The following is a 16220-nucleotide window of genomic DNA, read 5'->3' on the forward strand; positions in this document are numbered from 1 at the left end:
TTAGAAAAAGTACTCCAAAAGTTGATGATGACTCCGTTTTAGCTGTATCTAGACCGAAGAATCATACTCGTACTTACAAGTCGCCTTATTTTGGAAGGCAAAACGGCGACTTTGATAAAAGAAAAGTTATTTGTCATCATTGTCATGAACCGGGGCACTATAGGCCTCAATGTCCAAAGTTAAAAAGAAGAGAAGAAAAATGAGTTGCATCTGTTGCATCTGAGTCAAAAGATCAAGATGCACCTGTGTCTATTGCTCAACTGATGGAAATCCTTCAACCTCTTCTCAAAGGGGTATCCTCCTCAACCGAAGCCTCAACTGGAGCGGCAGTTGCATCTTTTTACGGTCCAGGTAACTTTCCTTAGCTTTTAGATTCTGGTGTTTCTTTTCATATGACCCCAAATGTTAATAGTCTATCTGAATGTCTTAAAAATAACTCAAGTGTGTCAAAGGTTTTTACAGCCGATAGCACATCTCTTGAAGTAAAAGGAATATGATGTTTTGAAAATCTTCAAAAATCCAAAAGATTTTTTATCCCAGAAGTTAGATGTATCCCTAAACTTAATTTGAATCTCTTATCTGTCTCGCAAATATCTGATTATGGATGTAATATCTCCTTCTCTTCTCATGGTTGTTGGGTACAGGATCGCCAGTCAGGGAAGCTGATTGGGGAAGGCCATAGAGAATGAGGACTTTATTACATGGACTTTTTGGAATTACCCAAGAATGCATTTTGTTATAATATTCAGAAATTAGAATTGGATTTATGGCACAAAAGGCTTGGCCATCCTCATATATCTAAAATTCAATATTTTCCAAGTTTGGAAAAATTTTGTAATTCTAAAAATTTTTCTTGTAAAGACTGCATTCTTGGCAAAATGAAAAGGTTACCATTTCTTAGTAGAACTTTTGTTTCCTCACGACCACTTGAGTTAATACATTCGGATGTTTGGGGCCCCGCACCAGTTATTTCCAAAGGTGGTTATACATATTATGTCATTTTTGTTGATGACTTTTCTAGACATACTTGGATTTATTTTCTTAAACATAAATCTGATGTCTTTATGTTTAGTTATACACTGCCGGTCCCAAGCCCGGATAAAGGAGGAGGGTTGCGGTAGGCCTGTGACAGCCAGCATAAAAACTTTGTCATATCCTATGAAAATGAACCAATATGAGAATTTCGTTGGGGCGTTCCCTACTGAGCGACGCGCTGTACTCTCTAGGCCCGGAGGCAGTGATAAATATGCAAGGGTTGCTAGGTCGTCGCCCAGAAGCGACGCGTCACACCGGCGCCCGGGTGTGGTGTCAAATAGGCAAGGGTTCCCTCACTTTGTTGGACGGGTGGGGGTAAAGAAGTTAGTCCAAGACCATAAAATTAGGTTAGCCACTTGGAACATAGGGTCTTTAACTGGTAAGTTGGTAGAGTTAGTAGATGTTATGTGTAGGAGAAAGATTGATATTTTATGTCTTCAAGAGACCAAATGGGTAGGTGAGAAAGCTAAAGTGATAGAACCTTGGGGATATAAGATTTGGTATACAGGAATAAATAGGAATAGGAATGGAGTAGGGATTGTTATGAGTCGTCAGTTTATAGATAATGTAGTTGAGGTCCGTAGGAAGGGTGATAGAATTTTACTTATTAAATTAGTATTAGGTACGGATATTATTAATATTATTAGTGTTTATGCACCTCAAGTACGTTTAGATGATTCCATTAAGCATCAATTTTGGAAAGATTTAGATGGAGTAGTACAAGAGACATCTTATGGAGAAAAGCTTTTCATCGGCGGTGACCTTAATGGACATGTAGGCATTAGTAGGGATGGATTTGAGAATATCCATGGAGGCTATGGTATAGGAGAAAGAAATGAAAGTGGAGAAAGGATTTTAGATTTTTGTTTGTCCTATGATATGATCTTAGCAAACACTTGGTTTAGGAAGAGGGAGTCTCACCTAGTAACATTTAAAAGTGGGGTTAATACGAGTCAGATAGATTTTTTCCTACTTAGAAAGAGAGATAGGGGTTGTTGCATCGATTGTAAGGTTATACCAGGAGAAAGTGTAGCTACACAACATAGAGTCTTAATTTTAGATCTTAGAATTAGACAATGCCGCAAAAGGGATAGACATAGGATAGATCCTAGAATTAAGTGGTGGGCACTGAAAGGAGCTAAACAAGGAATGTTTGTAGAGCAGGTAGTTAAGGAAGTTGATTGGTGTCTCGAGGAGGATTCAGAATCAATGTGGAATAAGATAGCGGGTGGTATGAGAAAAGTAGCTAAGGAGGTATTGGGTGAGTCTAAAGGCGGTGCACCACTAGGTAAGGATACATCATGGTGGAACGAGGATGTCAAATTAGCTATTAAGGTTAAAAGAGAGTGTTATAGAAATCTAAGTAAGAGTCGTGATAATGAGAATTTGGAGAAGTATATGATAGCAAAGAAGGAAGCTAAAAAAGTTGTTCGAAACGCGAGGGCTAAGGTATATAAGGAGGTTTATGACAAGTTGGATACCAAAGAAGGCGAGAAGGATATTTATAGGCTTGCAAAGATGAGAGATAGGAAATCGAAGGATTTGGGTATGGTTAGATGTATCAAAGATGAAACGCAAAGGGTTTTAGTCAAAGATGAGGAGATTAAGGAGAGATGGAAAGATTATTTTGATAAGCTATTTAATGATAGTCATGCTCAAGATCTTGGAGACTTCTCCATTCCTTTTCATGAGATAAATCGTGACTTCATGCGCAAGATTCAAAAGAAAGAAATTGCAGAGGCTTTGAAGAAAATGAAATCAAGAAGGGCAGTTGGCCCAGATGGTATACCTATCGAGGCTTGGAAATGCTTGGGAGAGAAAGGTTTAGAATGGTTGACAAATCTTTTTAACTTGATTTGGCGAACAAATAAGATGCCTAATGAGTGGAGGAAGAGTACTTTGGTGCCTTTATATAAGAATAAGGGTGATATACAAGATTGCACAAACTATCGTGGTATAAAACTCATGAGTCATACTATGAAACTTTGGGAGAGGGTGATTGAGTCTAGGTTGATGAAGGTTGTCATGATATCGGAGAATCAATTTGGTTTTATGCCTGGAAGATCAACTATGGAAGCTATACATCTTCTTAGACAACTTATTGAAAGATATAGAGAGAGGAACAAAGATTTGCATATGGTTTTTATTGATTTAGAGAAGGCATACGATAGAGTACCTAGGGACGTTCTCTGGTGGACAATGATGAAGAAAGGTGTTTCTCTCAAGTACATTAGTATAATTAAAGATATGTATGAAGGAGTAGTAACCAATGTCCGCACTTGTGGAGGGGTGACAACCAATTTTCCGATAACGGTTGGGTTACATCAAGGATCTGCTTTAAGCCCTTTCCTATTTGCGATAGTGATGGATGAGCTTACGAGATCAATTCAAGAAAATGTACCGTGGTGTATGTTGTTTGCTGATGATATTGTTTTGATTGATGAGTCTAGAGCTGGGGTTAATGCTAAGTTAGAATTATGGAGACAGACATTGGAAGCTAGAGGTTTTAAGTTGAGTAAGAGTAAGACTGAATATATGGAATGTCGGTTTAGTAAGCAACGAAGTAGTGATGGGAGTGTAGTGAAGCTTGGTGAGCAAGATATACCGGTGAATGATTATTTCAAATATTTGGGATCCATCATTCAAAAGTATGGAGAAATTGATGGAGATGTAAATCATAGGATAAAGGTTGGGTGGATGAAATGGAAAAGTGCTACTGGAGTGTTGTGCGATCGTAGAATGCCATTGCGGTTGAAGGGAAAGTTTTATAGGACGACTATTAGACCCGCTTTACTATATGGTACGGAATGTTGGGCTGCCAAGAGACATCATATTCAAAAAATGAGTGTAGCTGAGATGCGGATGCTTAGATGGATGTGTGGAAATACAATAAAAGATAAGATTCGGAACGAAGAGATACGTAAGAAGGTAGGTGTTGCACCCATTGAAAATAAGATGCGAGAGAATCGTTTACGGTGGTTTGGACATATTCGGCGAAGGCCTAATGATGCTCTAGTTAGAAGGTTGGAGAAATGGGAAAATATATTAGTTAAAAGAGGTCGGGGTAGGCCTAGGAAGACTTGGATGGAGATGATAGGAAAGGATATGAATGCTTTGAACCTCACCGAGGACATGGCGTTGGATAGAAATGATTGGAGGAAAAGGATTCATGTGGAAGACCCAAAATGAATTTCTTTTTTGGTTCATATCGCTGACCCCAATTGTTTTGGGATGAAGGCGTAGTTGTTGTTGTTTGTTGTATAAATCTGATGTCTTTGCTAACTTCCAAATATTTCATAAAATGGTTAAAAATAAGTTTCAAAATGATATTTCTGTTTTTCGCACTGATTCAGGGGGAGAATTTATGTCCAACGAATTCAAAGACTATCTCAATTTACATGGTATTACAATCAAAGATCATGTCCACACACTCCACAACAGAATGGCCTAGCCGAACGCAAACATCGGCACATTATGGAAACTACTAGGACATTGCTAATTGCAAATCAAGTTACAAAAAGTTTTTGGGCTGAAGCGGTCCTAACTGCCACCTACCTTATTAATAGGATGTCATCTTCCTCATTAAAGAATACAACTCCAATAGAAAAGCTTGTTAATTTAACTCCAGATTATTCTAGATTAAGAGTCTTTGGATGCAAATGTTTTGTTTTCACCAACAGAAATGACAAATTCTCTCCTCGTGCAATCCTATGTGCCTTTTTAGGATATGCTGATAATCAAAAAGGCTACAGGTGTTTCAATTTTCAAAATGACAAATTATATGTGTCAAGAAATGTATCTTTTTTGGAAAAAGAAAGCTTCTTTGAATTTGAAAAATCCAAGGATGTCACTGAATACTCGTTTTTAATTGATCCAACTTCAAAATCCAATGAATGTGATGTTGGATGTGACATTGACAATGATCAAAGTCCTATTGTTGTTGAAAATGATGATAATAAAGAGCAAATCCATAGGGATGTTAGTCTACAATATTCAAGACGTAGAGAGCAAAATCTTCCATGTGCATTACAAAAATACTCTGAAGTCTCACCTAGAAGAACGTCTAGAATCTCTAAACCTCCAGAAAAATTTGTGTCTTATGAATCTTTTTCACCCACGTATAGGGTCGCCATTACATTAATACAATCATATGTTGAACCATCATCCTATTCTCAAGCAAAAAATCATATAAAATGGATAGAAGCCATGAAAATAGAATTGGATGCACTAGAAAAGGCCAATACTTGGACGATACAAGATATCCCTCCGGGTAAGAAACCTATAGGTTGTAGGTGGGTATACAAAGTCAAAACCAAAAGTGATGGGACCCTGGAAAGATATAAGGCCCGTTTAGTAGCAAAAGGATATGCCTAAGAGTATGGCATCGATTATGAAGAAACATTTGCTCATGTGGCCTGTATGACCACTGTTAGAACTTTAATAGCCTTGGCCTCCATTAGAACATGGCCTGTCTTTCAATTAGATGTCAAAAATGCTTTCCTGAATGGAAATCTCGTTGAAGAAGTATACATGGAAGCCCCACCTGGTATTAGTATCCCTAAGGGTAAAGCTCTTCGTCTATAAAAAGCTCTTTATGGTCTTAAACAGGCTCCAAAAGCCTGGTATGACCGATTTAGTCATGTTATGCTTGATATTGGTTTTCAACCTTGTTTAACTGACACTGCTTTGTTTGTTAAGAAATCTGATGCAGGCATCATTATTCTTCTTCTCTATGTGGACGATATGATCATCACCGGAGGCGACAAACAGGGAGTTGCAAATATCAAATCTCTCTTCTTAAAACTCACTTTGAAATGACTGACTTAGGTTTATTAAGATATTTTTTAGGCATTGAAGTTGCTTATTCCCCTCGGGGGTATTTGATATCTCAATCTAAATTTGCTCTTGATATCGTTTCCAGGTCTGGAATTACAGATGATAAGAAAGTAGACACTCCAGAAGTTGTCAATGTTAAAATGAAAATTGATGATGGAGAACTTTTTGATGATCCTACTCCTTATAGACAGCTTGTTGGAGCTCTTTCTTATCTTTCCATTACTAGGCCAGATATAACTCATGTGGTTCATACAGTCAGTCAGTTTCAGCATGCTCCCACCTCCGTGCACATGGGAGCGATTTTGCGTATTATTATATACTTAAAATCCTCTCTTTCACGAGGACTCTTCTTGTCTGCTTCATCTTCATTAAATTTAATTGCATATACTGATGCTGACTGGGGAGGTGATCCCAATAATAGACACTCAACTACTGGTTTTTGTGTGTTCCTAGGTGAAACCTTAATTTCGTGGAGGTGCAAGAAGCAGCAGAAAGTCTCTCTTTCCTCCACCGAAGCTGAATACAGAGCCATGGCAACCACCACTATGGAGGTTGTTTGGCTCATACGATTGCTAGCGGATATGGGAGCTAAAGCAACGCAAGCTTCAAAGATGTGCTGTGACAACAAAAGTGTGATCTACATTGCAAGCAACCGGATATTCCATGAGCGCACTAAACACATTGAGATGGACTGTCACTATGTCAGAGAGGAATACTTACATGGAACCATTGATCTGCCATATGTTACATCAGAATATCAATTAGCAGACTTCTTCACCAAGCCTCTCGCTGCTCCCAGATTTCACTTCCTCTTAGACAAACTTTTGATCATTGTACCGTAAGTTTGAGGGGGAGTGTTAAAATGTAAATTGTAATATATATATATATATTATTATATTTTCTTTTATTATTTTCTTTTTCTATTTTTCTTTATTTTCTTTTTTAGCATCTAGTTCAATAGAAACTAGATATTTGATCCAGTCAAGTTCTTGTTGGAACTTGACTGTGCAAATAGCTGTTGGACTGTAGTCCAACAACTATAATAAATGATGTTGGACTATAGTCCAACAGCTATAATAATAAATGTTGTTGGACTGTAGTCCAACAGCTATATTAAGAGACGTTGGAATCCAACGTCTCTTGCTTCTTAAGCATTTTGTTCATGAATAAAGTATTATTTATTTTTCAAGTGTTCTTCCTTTTATACCCTTTCAAGGGTCATGCTTGTAGTGTCTCCAATAGACACTTGTTTGTGAGTTATTTGTGCATTTGTTGAAGACCACCATTTCATTACAGGTTCAAGAAAAGCTGGTACGAGAGGCCTGCTAGCCTGGGGACTCGCTCAGGCTTATCCACGGTGGGAAACTCGGTCTCCTTGATAGGGAGAAGGACTATCTTATGGCCATTAAAGATAAAAGAATATGTGTTCTTGCGGCCATCGTGAGTTGTCTGGCGATCAAACTGCCAGGGACGTCCCAAAAGGATGTGACATGCGTGCATAGGGGCTACATCACACCACACCTCATCGTGGTAGTGTTCCCCCATGGAAAACCGGGCTAGACATCGCTGAGTGATGGGGACCTCGTTTCCTTTCTTGAACCAAGCCATCTTATAGGGTTGGGACAGTTTCTCGGTGTTAAGTTTCAAGGTAGACACTACACTCTTAGACACCATGTTCTTGCATGCCCCGGTATCAATGATAACATCACATGCGTGACCCTCACAGTTGCACTGGGTCCTAAAAATGTTATTCCTCAACCATTTCGATGGGGCCGATTCTTGGGGTGTGGTCAACACATGACGGATGGACAACAAACTTTCGACGTTATCGTCGAACTCTATAACTTCCCTCTCATCCTCGTCCTCAGCTAGTGACTTGCTCTCACTCTCAGATGCTGACTCTACAATACCTTCAACAAGATGGGTGTTCTTGCTCACGGTGGGACACTTAGACGCGACATGCCCTAACTCCTGACACCTAAAACAACGAAGGGTCGACTCACTAGGTTTGGCTTTGGACCGGGTATGGAAAGCTGATCCTAACTTGTCAGGTTTGCTAAAGTTTGTTCTAGGCTTTGTGTCACTAGGGGAGCTTGCTCCCCTAGTTCGGAAACCCGACTTAGGTCGACTGGTGGGTTCACTACGGGAGGTCCTATATTTTTGCCTCCTTTTCAGCTTTTCCTCGACATTCATGGCGTAACTGTTGGCCTGATCTAATGTATCAACTGTGACACAACTAAAATCATCAGAAATGGCAGGGCGAAGACCCGAAATGTACCTCATGACCTGCTGGCGGGCGGTTTCCTCGATATGCACACGTAGGGAAAGACGATGGAACTCCGCAGTGTACTCTGCCACAGTTCGGGTGCCTTGACGCAGGGTCAGGTACTCCTTGTAGGCCCTCTCGGCGTGATCTAAAGGCACGAATTTTGACTGCATCAATCTTTGCATCTCCTCCCATGACTATACGCGCTCTAATCCTTGCCATTCTCTCGATCGCTGAAGCTCCACCCACCATGTCTGTGCTAGGCCTCTCAATCGAGTAGATGCTAGAGAGACACGACGGTGTTCGGCGACGGTGTAGTAGTCGAAGAAGAACTGCGCCGCGTCGAATCGCCCCGCAAACTCCGGAAGATCCAGCTTCACTCCGTAAGTGGAGGAGTGTTCTGGTGCTCTCTATTGTCGAGACTCCACCATTCCTGCAGGATACTCGTTCCAGAAAGCGTCGTCATCCCAAACTGCTTCATTGCCCGTTGTGTGGTACTGTTCTCCTGGATGCTGGTGTTGACGAACTCCACTGATGGGTGGTTGGCGCTCAGGTCGCACCGCTCCCTATTGATTCTGCCTCGGCCTGGCTTGCCCGTGGACAAGATCCATCTGCGGCCGGCGTTGGGGCACTGGGATGACAGGAAGTCCAAGGTAAGGTGAATGGTTCGGGTGGGTCTCGGGTTCCTGACGGGTAGGGATGGTATAATATGGGTTTGGGTTAAGACACTGGTGTTGGGTCGGATGTTGTATTGGGTTCTGGGTCAAGGTTGGGTTGACAGGTTGGTTTGGGTATGGGTACAGGGCCTGGTTGGTATATTGATGGGTTGATTCGCCCGATGGGATGTGAATCGGGTCTATTCCTAAACTACTCGTCGGACCCAGATGTGGATAGGTTGGATCGAGGGTCGAGTTGTGGGGATAAGAGGCTTGGTTTGAACTCGATCCACGATCCATAAGATTATGGGTCTGGTTTTGACCCGACTCAAATCCAAACTGGAGCTCCGTCTGGTCCCGATATGGGTTTGGGTCGACATGGAGTCTATTTTGAGGGTCAAAATTAATAGGTTGGGCCTAGTTCGAGGCAGCCCGCGAACCGAACCCAACTAGGTAGACCGGGTAAAGGGGTTCTAGACCTAGACCCGCTCCCTGAGACCCAACGGCCGGTCCCAGCGAAACGGGCCTATGCCCTGCTGTAGCGAAAGCTGGACCGAACCCTCTTGGGTCTGGCCCAACCCAAAGGGGCTCGCCTATTCCCGCTCGCAGGGGTGCGATCACGGAGCCTCCCCGTGCGGGGTCGAGAGGGAAAGGTGAGTCCCTCCCGGGTTGGGCTGACGAACCCGGGTCTGCGGCAGGGCCCAGCGTGACGCTGGGGCCCTGCCGACCCAGCTCGATCTACGGCGCAACCCGCGTGAGGCCTTGCCACGAGCCAGGGCCTGCAGGTGGACCCAGTGCAACGCTGGGGCCCTGCAGGTCTGGGTTGACTTGCGGCGCAGTCGCAGGGACACGCGGCCACGAACCCAAACCTGCAGGTGGACCTAGCGTATTGCTGGGGTCCTGCAGGCTCGGCCTGACCTGCGATACCAACGCAGGTGCTCGCTGCCTGGGATGAGGCACCACTACAAGGGGGTTGCTGCTCGTCGGGGGCCCCTGGTGCTGCTGAAAAGTGCCCAGATCAGGGGTGGATACTGGAGTCAGCAGGAAAACAACGACACGACCTTGCTGGAGTTGCGTCGACTGATAGGGTTCTGCAACATTGGGACTCAAGCTTGCGGGTGCGCCATCAACGAGGTCTGTGCCTGGTATTGTGCATTGTTCTTTGTGTGATTCAAGGGCAGTCAAGCGGTCGTCAAACCCATCCAATCGCTTTGATAGGCCGGCGATATCTCTACTCATGTGCAGCATGTTCTCCTGGATTTTCGTCAATACGTCCATTACGCACAGCATTGGATCTTCGTTGCCAGTCTCCTCACGCTCCTCGCCTCGTACTGGATCGGTCCCCGCTTCAAGAGTCATCCCGCTAATGAAGGTGGACGCCTGCTCTGATACCACTTTGATGCAGCGCTCTTGGGGAGAAAGAGTCAATACCCACCTGGAATCGGTGGGGGTTCTGCTATTTTTTTATTTTCAATAAGGTTCCAGCAATACAGGGGAAACAAGGAACAGTAAAGGCATAAAGCAACAACGATTAACTGAAAGGAAATGGAGAAAACAGAACAAGCAATGTCAAAACTAAAGAAAAAAGGAAAAGGCTGCTGAGTCGTTCATATTCTCTGTCTCACGAAACCCTAGGAGAGAGTCTTTTATAGATTGTTGCTGGACCCGGGTCGCGGGTCCAGCCCTGGACCCGACCCACGATTCGGGTCAGCTTCAATCGGCTGTTGGCCCTGTGATGTTCGAACCGTACCACGCCTGGAGTAGGTGCGCAGGGGTACGTCCCTGCATCGCGGCTTCGTACTTGCAATGGGGTCGGACACGTGGGTCCGGTCATCTGCCCTTTGTGGCGGATCGGGTGGCACGATGGATCCAATCGGGTCTTGCCCTGCATCACATCTCTTGTGAGAAGAAGTAATCAATAAATTTCTCACTTTTACTCTTACATGAAACCTCTTCTACTGTATTGTGATTCTTCCTGCCCTTCTTCTTCTTCTTCATACCATGCTCTCTTGCTCTCATCTTGCAGATCTAACCAACTTAATGCAAGCAAACATTTTCAGGAGAGGATAATTTGTTAATAAATAGAAATACTCAATACATGTCCTTAGCCTCAGTGGATTTTCTGTGCAGGGATATTCTGCATCAATCTATGGAAATAGTTTCACTAAGAGAAAAGCATGTAATATATTAGGAAAGCAAAAAAAGGATTTTAGGATTAATGATTGAGTTCCTTCAGTGGACAAGGATGAATCGGTTAATCAGTTAAATATCCAATGATGTTAAAGACATAAAAAGTGGAACTTCATATTGCAACACCCAGTGTGGAAAAAGAAGTCTCTTAGGATATGTTTGATAACGTCCTTTTGGAATCACTCTCTCACGGGCGTGAGAGAGTGATTCCAAAAGGAGACCGAACATGAGATTTCAAGCTTGTTGTGATTTTGAATAATTCTGATTCGAAATAACATCACCCCGTGAGAATCACTCTCTCACGGGTTGCCCTGTGATTTCAAATCAGAGTGATTCAAAATCACACTCATGAAATACGGGTATGCACCTGAGACCCGTGTTTCACGGGTCTGCAACGGGCATCTCTTCCTCCTCTTTCCTATATGAAGAACAGCAGAGCAAGGCGATGCAGAAAGGAAGTTGTTCGTCGAAGGAAGGAGATGCTCAGCGAAAAACACAGGTAAAATGTTTTTTTTCCATGGCAGAGAGATTAAAGGGGGAGGGGTGACCTATGGCGCCGTTGAAGGCATCGACAAACCAGGTCTCAGCCTTAGACTCCTCAAAGAGGGAGCCAAGGCTGGTGGTTGTGTCGGGTTCCTCGTTGGGTAACTAGTACTTGAGGGAGAAGGGTCGGCCGAAAAGGAGTTGTCGAGAGAGGCGGACGGCAGTCGACGATGTACGTCATGCCACGACATTGAGGAAGGTGGTGGAGTCAAGCTCCATCGGAGCGGCGGCCTTCACCTAGGAGTGAACATGGGCTTTCACTCGTGAGGCCCTGTTTCAGATTTTTTTATTTTATTTTTTTGGCGAAACATAAGTCGGAGAGCTCACCGGATGCCAGAATGGATTGCGGTGAACTCCATCGCCATTCCCAGGAGTGAACATGGGCTCACCAGCGAGGCCCTGTTTCAGTTTTTTTATTTTATTTTTTTAGTTTTTTTATTTTTTATTTTTATTTTTATTTTTGGGCGAAGCACAGGTGGGAGAGCTCACCGGACGCTGGAATGGAATTCGGTAAAACATGAGAAAATTAATCCACGTCACAATAACCGAATAAAAGAAAATGAATCTCATTTGTATGAGATTGGTTTTCTCAAGCCAACCGAACATGAGAAATGAAATCTCATGAGATTCCAAATCACATTTCAAAGGAGCAGCCGAACATACCCTTGATTTATTCTAACGCATAAATCAGAAAATTTATGTCTTCAAGCAAGATTTCAGTGCAGATTCATAATTGAAGATGCATTTGAAAAAGTGAATAAATCCAAACTTAACAATCACAGACAATTCATATTGGAGACTATCAACCACTGTAATATGATAATCAGTTGCCATCAAGGATATAAAATCACATATTCCAGATTGTGGTAAAGTCTACATAAATGTCACCTAATATGCTAAAAGAAACACATCTGATGGAAGGAGCAAACAGTTTCATGTGTCAAAATCCAAAAAGGAAGGATGAGGCATACCCATTAAGTGCTACCTTGATACTTGTAAGATGAGTCCATGCAGTGGAAGGAACCTCCCAGACCATACTGAAGTCATCATCAGGACGAACAGATCCAGACCTGGCAGCTAAATTTCTAACATGTCCATAACAAGGCAAGACCTGAAACATATCTCCCAGATAATTCTGAATAACCTTAGCTTTTGTGGCAGACTCTACTACAACAACAGATTTTCCAACAGGAGGATACAAGGGGCCTAGGCGTTGTTGGGAATGCTTGGTTTCATCTAGGACTGGTGAAAGTGACATAGAGCGCAAGTTCTTGCTTGGTGATAGATCATCCTGTCCATTCTTAGTAGCTGAGTTTTTCTTAGAAGCCCTCTTCGGTTCAGAGGTTTCCAATGTTTTCACCAGCTGATGAATTTCAGGGTCGTCTTCACAATCAATCTTTTTGCTATTTATAGCTTTTACAGCAACCTCAGAAAATTGCTGACCACTTTTACTGTCAGGTTCTTTGTTTGTACGTTTCTTCCTTTGTGAAGCCCCTGTCAGTCTGTTTCCTTTGGCCTCATTTTTCCTGCTATTATCTTTTACAGAACCCTCAGAAGAATGCTGAGCAGTTTTACCATGTGGTTCTTTGTTTGTGTGTTTCTTCTTCTGTGAAATCTCAGTAGATGCATTTCCTTCAGCCTCTGATGAGGACTTGCTGGATTTTTTACTTCTGGACCGATTTTTTTGTTTCGTTCCATCGATAAAATTACTATCTGCTGTAGATTCTGACACAACAGCTGTTACCGGAGTTGCATCGTTGTTGTTGATTTGATCATCAGTTTTTATTTTCTGGATACCCTTATTAGATCTAATTTGCTTTTGGGGTTCAGAAGCATCAACAATTTTGGAGCGAAATTTACTAGAACTCAAAGCACTTGGATTGGTCAGAGTGCTTGATGATGACACAACCAAGGAAATTCTCTTCACCGGAAATCTTTTACCTTGCGAATTTTGGGATGCTTGGATTAAATCCACTGAGTTTCGTTGAAAGCGGCCATCAGTCAAGCATGACTTAGAAGCAGCAATCTCGCCCACAGCACTTACAGCATTGCTGGTTTTCTCCAATGGCTTTCTAATTTTAAGTCGGAGAACCTTTCTACCTGTATCTTCCTTACTGAATTTTGAATAAGGAAAGGCACAAGCAAACGGATACTGCAAAGCTTGGCATTGCTGCTGCTCAAGACAACATTGAAAAAAGACCAAAAAAATCAAACAGGGGAGCATATATATCAACAAAAATAGCCATTAAACCTTCAAGATAAATTAAATCACAGAAGGCAATAAATCTGAAATCATCAAACCAAGGTCAAATTGCATCATATTTGCTTACTAAGATCAAAGAAACACCTCAAAATCATTGAACGAAATTACCAAGAACCATTTCTATCCTCAAAGACATCCACCTTAGTATGCACGGCTCAATGTGTTGTTGAACAAGACAGAAATCCTCATTTCAGCACATGACTACATAAGCTATGCAAGACATTCAACTACTTCTCGTGCGACAAATCTATTCCATGAAATGTAAGCAACTACCATGCTCCTCAACATTGCGTAAGGATCCAGAGAAAGGCAAAATTAATAACAATCACATTCTCAATTCACCGAAACTAAAAACATACCTTTCACTGAACTCGATATGAATGTTTTTTCTCAACAAACGAATCCGATGATTCGAAGAATGAAGAAAAAGTCATTGTTTTGCATGAAATCAAGCTTAAGAAAGCAAACTTTAACAAAAATAGCCCAAGGAAAAGAACTTGCAATTCTAAGGCTACAGAATGGGCTGAAAGAAAAATCACCTATACCTAACCCACTATACGTCACATTTCAAGAGTCAAGAAGCTGCCCACTTGAAAAGAACCTTGGAACCGACCCAAAACTTCAATGCCACAGAGAGAGAAAGAGTACCATGGGGAGTAGACGGGAGAGTACATAGGAGGGAACACCGAAGCAGCTACTACTCATAGCGAATACCCTGCGTAGATAAAGCGTCATTGCCGCGACTGAGCCTCACCCATTACAGACGAAGAACGACCGAAGAAACTCGTTCTTCCTCAGAGGAGGAGGCCAAAAATCATATTTTTCCCCGAGAGAGTTCTAGAGTTTCTGATGCTCTCTTTCTTTTGGCAGCAGAGAGAGAGAGAGAAGAAGAAGAAGAAGAAGAGGAAGAAGAAGCGCCAAGAAATGGCTTAGGGCAGAGTGGGCGGCGGTCTGCCTCGTGTTCGAACTTCGAACGTATCCCCATTTGGATCGAAGTCGGTGAACCGGGTAAGGCGGTCCGAAATGGACTTGCAAGGATGGATCGACTCCTTCATGACCCGATCTGTTCGGTGATTAAAAAAAAGGCTGCACATGGGTCAGATGGATCAGGTCAGGCTTGACCCAACACTAGATACGTTCTTTGAAAAGTGGGTCATATTTTGGATCTGAATTCGACTGTTAAATGGGTCGGATCTAAGTATTACCCAGTACAACTTAATCAGGTTTGACCTATTCAATTTCGCATTCGAATTCGGATTGAGATTCGAATGAAAAAAGATAAAACCAAACCAGGATCCGACTAGCTTAAAAGCCCATGTATGCACTTAATCAGTTCAGGTTGTTAGTCAGATTTGGGTTTCAAAGTTGACAATCGAACCCAACTAATCGGATTAAGATTGGGAGTTGGGTCAGATGTCAGGTTACATCCAACCCATCGACATCCCTATGTTTCTCATAATGGAGTTCCAGATATAAATGAGATATGAACCCCTGCGACATTAGATCCACTGAAAGCACGTAAAATTTGTCAACTTTTAGAGCGAACAAAATATATAATGGATTTAAATTATATTAGACTCTCATATAGATCCAACATATTTGTCTATCTAGCTTTGTTCGTGTCCAAATCGATCTGGACATGTTTGTTCTAGATCTGATAATGGGGTTGAATCATATTGCACCCTTCTCATGATTTGGTTTAATTGGTTTGGAGTTCAGACCAGAAGGGAGCCCTCTGCTAGCAACAAACCAGTACTTTAGTTTGAACTTGATGGAAGCAAGAGGATCGAACCTGAGTTTCTTCGCCCTCTTAGGCTGAGCTGGAGGTGTATGGGGTGCATAATCTCGCTGGAGATGACGGGATAGAAGTCTAAAGGTAACCATGGTCAAAGTTTAACTTGATTCATTCAATTACAAATATAAATTTAACTTGATTTATCTCAAAGGTGCATAATTGTCGACAACTCAGCTATCTAGACAAACTCTTTCGATACATCTCTAACTGATGTCTCTGGCTTTTAATTATCTTTCATACTCTTAAAAGCTTTTTTCTTTGTATGCTTGTAGAACTTGATCATACAACTCTTTATATCTGTGACATTTTGCTGAAAATAACCCTTTATTAGTAATAACTAACTACAACAAACATCTCAAACTAATGAACAACTGACATATAAATATATACTGGTGTGAAGTTCAATCTCCAGTTTTTGCCTAAGTACTACATATATTGTATGACAAATATATCAGAGTCATACCTGTAAAACAAAGAAATACCAAGTGAAAAATATGTAATATATGAGATGAGTTAACAAATAAATGCAAAGTAATTACTCATTCTATTGTTGAGAAATACCCTCCATGGTGAGCGTTGTTTAATTTTTGTAATAGTCAAACTCAAATTACGCTAAACAAAATAAATCTTCAACAC

The 16220-nt window shown here is 41.9% G+C and overlaps 1 protein-coding gene across 3 annotated transcripts in view; it reads right to left on the minus strand.

Annotated features, from left to right (window-relative positions):
* LOC149812950 (DNA topoisomerase, type IA, core) overlaps window positions 1-14745 on the minus strand; it is a 101050-nt gene extending 86305 nt beyond the window's left edge. For 2 of the 3 annotated variants that reach the window (XR_016428229.1, XM_089991319.1), the window contains exons 1-2: window positions 14438-14656; window positions 12498-13699 (exon numbers count right to left, since the gene is read on the minus strand). Coding sequence is in view for 2 of the 3 variants with exons in the window: in XM_089991319.1 (XP_089847445.1) it covers window positions 12498-13699; window positions 14438-14524 (1289 nt within the window). In the remaining variant the exon portion in view is untranslated. Of the gene's footprint in view, window positions 1-12497; window positions 13700-14437 lie in introns of all 3 variants that reach the window. The other variant, XM_089991320.1, reaches the window with a different exon arrangement.
* Between the last annotated feature and the right edge of the window lie 1475 nt (window positions 14746-16220).

The sequence above is a fragment of the Nuphar pumila genome, chromosome 16 (assembly GCF_984573655.1).
Source record: "Nuphar pumila chromosome 16, dmNupPumi1.hap1.1, whole genome shotgun sequence".
Classification (NCBI taxonomy): Eukaryota; Viridiplantae; Streptophyta; class Magnoliopsida; order Nymphaeales; family Nymphaeaceae; genus Nuphar; species Nuphar pumila.